The sequence below is a fragment of the Fragaria vesca genome, linkage group LG6 (assembly GCF_000184155.1).
Source record: "Fragaria vesca subsp. vesca linkage group LG6, FraVesHawaii_1.0, whole genome shotgun sequence".
Classification (NCBI taxonomy): domain Eukaryota; kingdom Viridiplantae; phylum Streptophyta; class Magnoliopsida; order Rosales; family Rosaceae; genus Fragaria; species Fragaria vesca.
The window spans coordinates 13,371,669-13,382,701 of NC_020496.1; the positions used below are offsets into that span (position 1 = coordinate 13,371,669).

Sequence of the window (11,033 nt, forward strand, 5' to 3'; positions counted from 1 at the left end):
ATGGACACTAGTAGGAGGAAAGTTGTTAAGGTGAACGATAGCAGGACACTAGGTCTACAGGAAGATGTCCTAGAAGAAATTCTTTCAAAACTGCCTGTCAAGTCTCTACTTAGGTTTCGTTGTGTATCGCAAGAGTGGTATGCTCTCACCAAAAGTTCTTATTTTATTTCCAGACACCTTATGCATCGCTCTAGCTGCTCTGATCCACATCATCCTTGTTCTCTTTCTCTCACGTCTAGGATTCTCTGAAAATAATTCTAAACCACCACTTGGAATCTCATTGCTTCGAGATGAAGAAATAACGGTTTTGAGATTACCTTTCCTCTCCGAGCTTACAAGCCGAAGAGATGTTGGTTTAAGGTTTGTGGGATCTAAGAATGGCCTGGTTTGCTGTGGTGTATTAAAAGGGATTGAAAATAATAAGAATAGAACTACAGAGGGTGAAGAAGATAATGCTCCCGTGTTCCAACACTCAATAGTAGTATGGAACCCAGCAACAGAACAATTTAGGTTTCTTCCCAAACCTAACAATATTATTCCTTTGGATCAGGATGAGGAGGAGGTTATACTATATGTTAAGGACAACTACTGCTCTCTGTCCTCCTTTGCTCTTATAGGTTTCGATTTCGTATATGATCATGACATTACCGAATACAAATTGGTGAGAGTTTTCGATCATGATAGTGATGATCCTGACGACCATGGAGAAGTAGTTACAACTTTTCGGGCTCAGGTCTTCGTCCAAAGCACAAATTCTCGGAGACAAGCCAAGAACGAGTTAGGGTTTCCATCGTGTGAAAATTCCTTAGCATCAACTTCGATTACATTAGATAGGCTACTGTATTGGATAGTAAAGCGAGCAGGGGACGAGTACTGTCTCATGTCATTCAATTTACGTGAGGAGGTTTTCAGTGTGATAGATCATCGACCAATGGATCTACGGAATCAGGACGAATGCTTATTATACTACTCGTGGAGAAATTCACCGGCGATTATAGTACTTGATGATATTTCGGACAATGAGGATGTCAACGCAATGATTTGGGTGATGAGTACTGATCAAGAATCAAAGAGGAGTTGAACTCCACAGTTCAGATTAAGGCACTCAGTAATTCAAGAAATAACGTGCTTCCTTGGAAGTTGGAAGGATCAATTTCTCTTTGCATCGGATCAAAGTGATGAAGTTGTTGATGCTGAAGCTGATAATATTATTGTACCACAAGACATCTTTTCGTATGACCCTAAAAGCGAGACAAAGAGAAAAATTCTCAAAAACGGAGAGAGGATCAGGTAATTTTGTGATGGAGTAAATTATGTGGAGAGCCTAGTTCCAGTCTAGACGTACCTGCATGAGGATAAAGACGCGATATGTATGTACAGCAGTCTCTTTCGATCATCTCTTGAAGATATTGCAGTAGTTTATACATAGATGTTAGAATTCCCATGATGTTATACATGATGTTAGAATTCACTCGCTCCATTCATACTGTTGTAAGAAGCCAAGAACAAGCATAGCTAAAGCAGCTAATTAACTGAATGACAGTATTTTAGTAATGTATTTGTAAAGAGGCACACTGGACTATATCATATCACAATATTGATCCTATATTGAACTAGACCAATTCAAGCATTTTGTAGGTACAGCTAGTAATGGCTGATACTTCCTCATTGTTATGCCTAACCTGTCATTCCAATCCATAGTGTCTTTGGTAACATTTCTACCAAGTGCCCAATCAAATTGGTGAAGCAATGACCCCAAAGTAAGGTGCAGCATCTTATGACCCAACGGCACACCAGCACACATTCTTCTCCCGGCTCCAAATGGAATCAACTCATAATGCTGACCCTTATAATCCACTTTTGAGCCTATGAATCTCTCCGGCTTAAACGAATCAGGCTCGTCAATCCAAACATCTGGGTCTCTTCCAATTGCATACGCATTAACGAATACCTGTGTATTTTTGGGTATGAAGTAACCCATGAATTTGGTGTCTAGTATAGCTTTCCTTGGTATGAGGAATGGAACGGGTGGATGTAATCTTAGTGTTTCTTTAACTATAACTTGCAAGTATGGAAGATTGTCAATGTCAGACTCGTTCATCTTTCTGTTTTGACCGATCACTTGTCTGAGTTCTGTTTTGGCCTTGATTAGCGTCTCGGGGTTGCATAGTAGCTCGGTCATTGCCCATTCGATTGTGCTGCTTGTTGTTTCTGCACCAGCCAAAAATATTTCCTGCGCCTCGTACATTAATAATTTCAGCTAAAATTGCTAGAAACAACATGATGTGAACAAATATGCATTCAAATCAAAACGTACAATTAGTTAATTAGCCGGAACACAACTTACCAGTATGAAAATATTGATATCATGATCAGAAATCTTTGTTGGTTCATCAATTCCATTGCCTTGAAATTCAAGCAACACGTCTAGGAAGTCCTTATTAGTTTTTTCTCCACCCACTAACAGCCTCTCATGCAACCGCACTTTCACAAAACCAGAGGCAAGTTCCAGAAGCTTTGCCAAATCCTTCTTCATCCTCTTCTTCACACCTTGTGGATCAAACCACCTCAACCATGGAAAGTAGTCCGCCATGTTGGCAAGCCCATTCGTCTCCATGACTCCCTTCATCAACTCGAAAAACTCCAGCCCTTCTTCCGAATTCGGATCCACCAAGTCCCTCGACAACAGGAGATTCCCAAGAAGATTAAACGACATGAGGAACACGAAACGAGCAAGGTGCACTCCACGCGATGATGTTCCATTCTCTTGGAGTTTAGAGGCTTCCTCCTCTATCCACTTCTGCATGTTGTCAACACACTTGCTTCGAATCGCTGCAGTGTCATTGATACGCTTGTTGGTCAAGATGTCAACCGTCAACAGGCGCCTTAACAGGCGCCAGTGCGATCCGTAAGGGGCCAGAGCGAGTGACCCTTTATGGTAGTCAAGCACTTTACTACCTTCAGTTACAGAGCGTTCAGCGAACGAGATGTCGTGGTTTTTGAAAAACTCGGTGGCTGCTTTGGCGGAGAGGATTGCCATGGTGTTTCGGGCACCAATTCTTAACCATATCACCGGACCAAACGTGTGACGCAGCTTGGTTTGGGTTTTGTGTGGCATCTGACCTAGGTCGAGCATGTTGCCGATTATCGGCCATCCTGGTGGGCCGGGAGGAAGCTCTAGTTCTTTGCTGGAGTTTGATCTCCGGCGGATGAACAAGAAGAGGAGAGCTGGTATGATTAAAGAAAGAAAATTCCAGAGCAAGTGCTCCATGCATGTAGGTCTCTGGAAAGCAGTGGCGGAGTAGGATTTGAAGCCTAGGGAGGTTTAAATATATACAAGGGAGTATATGTTAAAATTTAGTAAAAAATTACCCAACTTAAAGTTTTGTGTTTTCTTTTCTTGTATAAAATGATCAAATGAAGCAACATTTTGTAGAAAATCTTCAAATGAAGCAACATTTTGTAGAAAATCTTCAAATAAAGTAAAATTTGGTTATATACATCTCCTAACTCGTAAAAAAATATACAAGTAAAGAAAGTAGTAATATATTTATTCATTTATTATGTAACAAATTTTATTTTGGTAAATTTTGTTAATAGTAATTTATTTTCCTATTTTAATAATAATTAACTAAATTATGCACTAAACTTTAAAGTTTTCAAATTCTAAGGGGGTTTCGGACCCTTTCGGGCCTAGTAATAGCTACACCCCTACTGGAAAGTAATGAAGTAGAAGTGTTCTTGAACCAATTAACTAGGGTTTGTCTGCTATACTGATGTATATAGTATATAAACTGAAAAAAGCAACTGAAAGGGGAGATTACATGCAGCAGGTGTGGGCTGTTTTGAAAAATATGCCTGCAAAAGAATTTTCCAATTAACTAAGCTATTGATAAGTTGATAAGTTGCATGCCTCCAGTTTTCCTAAGCGTTTGACATGTATGGTGGAGGCTTTTATCACTAACCAACAATGGACTTTGCCAAGTCAATTTTCAGTTTCCTTTCCAGCTTTGGCAGATGAAATCCTTCATATCTCGCTTCCAACTGAACTTGAGAAGGATTTATTAATTTGGGAGCCATCAACTTCAGGTTCATTCTCTTTCTCTGATGGATACCATGTCACATCCCGACCAGTAAATTTTTACCTTATTTACTAGGTTGGTTATAATAAGAATTTTACTGTCTCCGTCATTGAAGTTATAGTTTATTTGATCCCTAGAGGGGTTTCGGGGACAGTTATGCTCGGAGGATTATTCGTATGAGGAAAATATGACGACGGTAAAAATGGTAAATTTTAGCTAGTAAAAGGTAATTTTTATTCGGGTATTATTTTTCGGGGTGTTTTATTTTTGGAGTTGGGTTTGTTTTAAATGGGTATTAAGTTGGACCAGTTTTGGGGGAGGAGGCCCAAAAGCCATTTTCTCCCTTCTCTTTTTTTTCTTCCCGGTTTTCTCTCTCCTCGAGCTCCTCCCGCTGCCCGGTTTTCCGGCCGTCCTCCCGCCGCCGTCCGGCCACCAACCGCCGCCGCACCGGTCCCGTTCAGTCGACCTCCAACCCAGCAACCTCCCTGGACCGGTGAGAGGAGCCCTAGCTCCGCCGTGAGAGAGCGGTGCCACCCGAAAGGTCCGACTGTCCAAAGCTTCACTTCGTCGGAACTCCCTCCTCCGGCCACCAATCCGGGCAAGCTTGGTACGGTTTTGAAGGTCTCCAACCCAGCTACCTTGCCCTAAAAGGGCTCACTCCGGTTCGCTTCAGGTAAGGAGAAATTAGAGGTGGAAGTTCTAGGGTGTTTTAAATGTTTTTACTCGTTTGACCTAGTTAGGCTTGGATTTTGGGTTTGTGCTAGTTAGGAAAGTTGTAGAGCATGATGAGAGGAAGATGCTGTCAAAATTTCATAGGAATCGGAGGTCGCTGGAATTGGCCTCCGGCCGCCACCGCCGCCGCCACTGTTTGGAAGATTTTTAGGGTTTTAAATTTAGAATATTAAGGGGAGTTTGTTGAAGTGAGTTATGAAATTTTTGGATGAGTTTTGGATAGGTTTATGAATTTCCGAAGTGTGGTATTTTTGGCGGTTAATCCGGCCGTAGGATTTAAGTCGTATTTTTAGGGAGGTTGTAATTACGGCTGCTGAGTATGATATTTAAGTTCGGATCGTTTCGATTTAAGAATATCGAAGTTAGGCAATGATGAGCGTAGTTATGGCTCTCGGTTAATTTTGCCTATTTTGTTTAAATATTGGAGTTTTAGTTGGGAAATTAATTTTATATTTGTGCCAGGGTTATAGGAAACCTCTCTGGAGTGGCGATTTGGATTTCGTCAGGCTTATGCCTAGAGTTGTGAGTGGACTTTTGTTTTAAATAATATGCATGCTATGGTTCATGAATGAACAATTAATGTCGTGGAGCATTTTGACGTCATTTTAATTTTTGATATAAATATGTATTTATGAGAGAGAGTATGTATGAGAGAGAGCATCTTGGAGAGTTACTGAAAACGGGATTTTCGGTGGATATAAATATGTATTTATGAGAGAGAGTATGTATATAAAATGTTAGCTAGCCATATGTGTCTGTCCACCTTAATGGCGTAGCATATAGCCGCATTATGGTGTGACGTGAGCGTTGGACGCGAGCGTAGTAGCCCTATATGAGTGTTTAATTCATATAGGGGGTATGGGCACATATTTATACACCCGTCTGTCCACCTTAATGGCGTAGTGTAGCACCGCATTAAGGCATGACGTGAGCGTTGGACGCGAGCGTAGTTGCCCTATATAGACCCATGAATTTATATAGGGAGTATGGACGTGTGTAAATACATACATATATTATAGAGCCTGAGAGGCTCGACATTTATGAGATAAAAGTTTTATCGCTTGCAGCATGCATTCGATTTTTCTTGGAAATTGATTTGGGGAAACATAAATATTTTATTCGTTAATTTGTTTTTGTCCACTCACTCTAACGTGTTTCAAATGTTTTCCCTTGGGCTCTTCATTTTAAAAATGCCCAGTTTGCAGGATTGCATAGTTGAGGTCGGGCGTACATGGGGATGAGGCATAGTCATCATGTAGCTCCCGCTTGTTAATTTATTATGTTTTCTTTCTTCCTGTTAGAGTTGCTCTGAACCTATAAATGGTTGGATATGAGATTTGTTTAGATTAGTAAATAATTTGGGTGGTGTTGTGATTTGGGGAGCACGGAGGCTCCAGGAGTTTAAGGTTGGATTTAAATTTTCAGAAGTGTTTGCAGGTATTATTACGAAGGGTTGTCCATTTTCAAGGGAGGTTATGCCGATTTTTCGGTAAAATTTTCTTTGGAGTTGGTTCCCGCACGACTTACTCTGGGTTTCAGGGTGAAATTTGGGGTGGGTCGTGTCATACCATCTTATTCGGCAATCTTTTTCGGAAGATGTGTGGGTTTCTAAGGTTTGGCGTTCTTTCATCCCTCCACAATTATTTTTACTTGCATGGCGACTCTTTGATGATAAGTTACCTACTGATGTGCAGCTTCAAAAACAGGGTATCCCAATGGTGTCAGTTTGCCAACTTTGTACTTTTGGATATGTTTATTACTCACTTATTTGTCACTTGCTCTTTTGTTCAACATGTTTGGCAGTGGTTGTCTTGCTGTTTTGGGACTAGGTTACCAACTAGTGGTACTATTGGTGATTTATTTGCCTCCATTATCAACAAGTGTTTCTCTCCTCAATTGAAAAATATTTGGCTTACCAGTTTATGCTCTTATGGCTATATGGAAAGCACGTAACAAGCTTATATTTGAGGATAGAAGTCCTTCATTCATGCAAATTTTCTCCTCTCTCAAGGCTTGGCTTTGCTTTGCTGCTCCTCACATGCCGGGTTATTTGAATGGTAAGGTTGACTCTCAAGTGTTGGTTGGGTAGGTCCGGTATTCAACCTATTCATAAAAATCAAGTAGTGCCTTGGTTAGTTCTCTGGCACCCTCCACTTTTTCCTTGGATTAAATTGAATACCGATGGTCTTGCAAAGGGTAATCCAGGATCTGCAACTTATGGTGGGGTTTTCTGATATACACCCATGGTCATTACATTGGTGGTTTCCTGTAAAGGTTTAGGTCACAATTCGGCTTTCTACTCGGAGCTTATGGGTGTGATCATCGGGGTTGAATACGCCTTTTAATTTGGTTGGCAATGCCTCTGGCTGGAAAGCGACTCGACTAGTGTGATTACATGTATTAACTCTTCCTCATTTGTTCCTCCTTGACCGCTTCAAATTGCCTGGCTCACCTGCTTAGCACGTATTCGTACGATGACCTTTCGTTGCTCTCATATTTTTCGGTTAAGAAATACAATGGCTAATAGAATGGCAAACATGGGTCTACTCTCTTCTTCCCTAATATGGCATGCTTCTCCTACATCTGATATATCTCTTTACCTTCGTATGAATGATCTAGGATTTCCTTATTTACAATAAGTTTAACTTTTCCTTCATGGGTTGGTGTTCGCTAGCCTTTTTGTTTAAATTTAGGGGTAAGGTATATATATGCCCCCTTTTTTGTTCTAGATGTAATTTTCTTTCTTTTTATATTATCAATAAAATAAAAATATGGGGACGGGCGGTGGGTTCCTATAGTGTGGCAGACCGTTCTCCATTGGGATTGAGGGTGAGACTTGTTCACTACATTGTCTGCCTCCGAGGAGTTAATATCGCCTAATCCTTTATTATTTATTAAAAAATAAAAACTTTTTGCTGTTAAGCAGTCGGCCACACCTAAATTAAGTCCCACTACCAGGACAAGCACTTTAGCTGATGCAAAAGTTTCGTCGGCCTGTTAGCTTAATTCGTCGGCTAAGATTTCGTCGAGAAAAGGTCGTCGGCGATGACTTTAGCCGACGAAAAAAGAAGACGTCGTCGGCTATAGTCCCACAGTTTAGCCGACGAAAAACATGTTGTCGGTTTTTTTCCCAGACTTTAGCCGACGAAACAATTAAGATATTCGTCGGCTAAAGTGTTTAATAAAAATTAAAAAATAACTATAGCCGTCGAAATATAGTCTGTTTCATCGGCTAAACCTTATAAAAAATATATAAAAATAACTATAGCCAACGAAACATGCCATAATTCGTCGGCTAAACCTTATAAAAAAATTAAAAATACTATAGCCGACGAAACATGCCATAATTCGTCGGCTAAACCTTAAAAAAATTAAAAATACTATAGCCGACGAATATAGTATTTAAATATCGTCGGCTAAAATTGCTAGGTTTTGAAAAAAAAAAACTTGCATAAACTTTCGGCCACCTCCAATCACCACCAAAATTTGACAGAATCTTCCTCTCAACATTTCGAACAACTTTCTAGAAGAAGTCGAAACACAATTCTAAACCTAAATAGGTCAATTGAATCAAAATATAAAAATCCCCAATTTTAAACCCTAAAACTTCAAATCTTCGATTCTCCTCACACACCGAATCGAGCTACCAAATTCTAGGGGAATGTAGTACTAATCAAACTCAACTTATCAATATATAGAACTCACCAAATGGTGACCTGAGGAAGGAGAAATTCGATCGACACCGAATCCGAACCGACGGAGTTTTGGAGCTCGATTTATCCCTCACGGTGGTGCCACTCGATGCACCACCTGTCCAGCAATGAAGTAGAGACGACGGCGAAGCTTTTGGGACAAGTGTGGCGGTCTCCGGTGGCTTGACGGCGGAACTAAGCCGAGAAGAAAATCCGGAACTTTTTCTAATTTTCTGACTTCTTACCATCTACCTCCGGTAAAACTCCTATATAAAGAACTTTACCCGACAAAATTCTTTATTTTTGTCGGCTAAACTCTTTTGAAAATTTTGGTTGAAAATTTTGAAAATTTTTGATAATAGCTGACGAAAGTCCTTTATTTTCGTCAGCTAAAGTCCTTTGAAAATTTTCCTCCAACTTTGGTTTACCGCCAAAAAATTTTGACCTTAGCCGACGACTTTTTTAATATCTTGTCAGCTAAAGTCTATAAATTCACGAAAACGCTCATATCTCCCTCTATATTACATAGTTTGGTCAAACCTTTCACACGAAAAACTTTCTCGTAGATGAGACGCAACCGCCTATATAAAAATTTTGAGACATTTACCTTCCGACGATAAGGCTCCCCATAGGGAATAATAACGGTAAATAGGATTAACCGTTACTATCGGCACAGATACCTTACCCGATTTACGTGATTTTTGAACCATAACCATATTTCACCATTCTGAACACATCTTATTTCACAAGATTTTTACTAATTTTGCTTCCTATGTAGAGTTGGTTCACAAAGTTGTATAACCTACTAAAGAAGTTATACAACATTAGTAGACACGTTGTGATTCCGATGACTAAAATTCCCAAACCAAAATTCGACCGTCAGATATGATCATTATGATGAAAGATGTCTATGGTAAAAAATTCAACTGGATCCGACAACGTTAAGGGCTCGATCGAAACGGTCAACCTTAATCCATCGTCACTTATCACACGAAAACGCTCATATCTCCCTCTATATTACATAGTTTGGTCAAACCTTCCACATGAAAAACTCTCACGTAGATGAGACGCAACTTCCCATATAAAAATTTTAAGACATTTACCTTCCGACGATAGGGCTCCCCATAGGGAATAATAACGATAAATAGGGTTGACCGCTACTATCGGCACCGAGACGTTACCCAGTTTACATGATTTTTGAACCATAGCCGTATTTCATCATTCTGAACACATCTTATTTCATAGGATTTTTGATAATTTTGCTTCCTATGTTGTATAACCTACTAAACAAGTTATACAACATTAGTAGACACGTAATTCCGATGACTAAATTCACAAACCAAAATTTGACCGTCAGATATGATCATTATGACGAAAGATGTCTATGGTAAAAAATTCAACTGGATTCGACAACGTTAAGGGCTCGATCGAAACAGTCAACTCTAATCAGAAATAAGAAAACTGCATTTTGAAGCCCTAAACGGACTCGGATGGCCAAAAAGGCCCATATGTCATAAAAAACCAATGAGTTTGACTCGTAGGGCCATTACGCTTCCGGAAAGGTATCACAATAGTCAATCGGACACCGAACGCCAAATCTACAGCATACCGGGTTTCGACAGTTCTACATCAGAGACGTTACCAGATTTACGTGATTTTTGAACTATAGACATCTTTCACCGTTCTGAACACATCTTATTTCACGAGATTTTTATTAATTTTTCTTCTATGTAAAGTTGGTTCACAAAGTTGTGTATTTGTTTAAAACCTACTAAGCAAGTTATACAACATTTTATTGTTTTTCTTTTAGCCGACGAGATTTTTTTTCGTCTACTAAAATACTTTAGCTGACGAGTTTTAAAACTTTGGCCGACGAAGGAAAATTTTGGCCGATGAAAAAAAAAAGTTCTTCAGCCGACGAAAGAATAGCCGACGAAAAAATAATTCGTCGGCCTGGTTTTTTTATTTTCGTCGGCTAAAGCTTTTCTTCTGGCAGTGTCCTGAACTAAAAGTGTCACCACATCTGACCTAAAAAAGCCAATCCAAGAAGAACATTTACAATTTCCGTCAACAAACCCACTGGCCATGCATATATTCTCCAAAAAAGAACAACATGTATATACCCATTTATATGTATATATATATATATATATCTGTGTGTGTATATATATACAGTCCGTTTCAGATACGGACGTCCGCACCGTCTTAAGGTGCCGATTTCCCTCCGTTCGCTACCGTACTGCGCCGGCGAGGGTGCGTCTCCACCCCAGCGGACTCCAGCAGCTTCCCCGCCCACTTTCCCTCCCCGGCGAGTCCGCCGAATTCCAATTTTTTCGGCCAGATTGACTTTGTTTGAAGTGTTTGGTGATCTGGCCAGAAAACTGGAATTCGGCAGACTCGCCGAGGAGGGAAAGTGGTCGGGGAAGCTGCTGGAGTCTGCTGGGGTGGAGGCGCGCCCTCGCTGGTGCCGTACGGTGGCGAAAGGAGAGACATCCGCACTTTAAGAGCCGTGCGGACGTCCGCACCT

General features: G+C 40.3%; 2 protein-coding genes across 2 annotated transcripts; one reads left to right on the forward strand and one right to left on the reverse strand.

The window, feature by feature from the left end:
- LOC101296698 (putative F-box protein At1g30920-like) lies at nucleotides 1-1,081 on the forward strand. Its single transcript, XM_004305320.1, has 2 exons — nucleotides 1-154; nucleotides 240-1,081. Exons 1-2 carry the CDS (start codon nucleotides 1-3, stop codon nucleotides 1,079-1,081), a joined length of 996 nt encoding a protein of 331 aa, XP_004305368.1.
- A 522-nt stretch (nucleotides 1,082-1,603) lies between these two features.
- LOC101296991 (cytochrome P450 76A2-like) lies at nucleotides 1,604-3,271 on the reverse strand. Its single transcript, XM_004305321.1, has 2 exons — nucleotides 2,348-3,271; nucleotides 1,604-2,233 (listed from the first exon to the last, which is right to left on the reverse strand). Exons 1-2 carry the CDS (start codon nucleotides 3,269-3,271, stop codon nucleotides 1,604-1,606), a joined length of 1,554 nt encoding a protein of 517 aa, XP_004305369.1.
- Nucleotides 3,272-11,033: the final 7,762 nt, after the last annotated feature.

Coding starts and splice junctions, on each gene's coding strand:
- LOC101296698 (XM_004305320.1), top strand. CDS start 1: ATGGACACTAGTAGGAGGAAAGTTGTTAAGGTGAACGATAGCAGGACA. Junction 155..239: donor GTGGTATGCTCTCACCAAAA/GTTCTTATTTTA, acceptor TCTCACGTCTAG/GATTCTCTGAAAATAATTCT.
- LOC101296991 (XM_004305321.1), bottom strand. CDS start 3,271: ATGGAGCACTTGCTCTGGAATTTTCTTTCTTTAATCATACCAGCTCTC. Junction 2,234..2,347: donor ATATCAATATTTTCATACTG/GTAAGTTGTGTT, acceptor TACGAGGCGCAG/GAAATATTTTTGGCTGGTGC.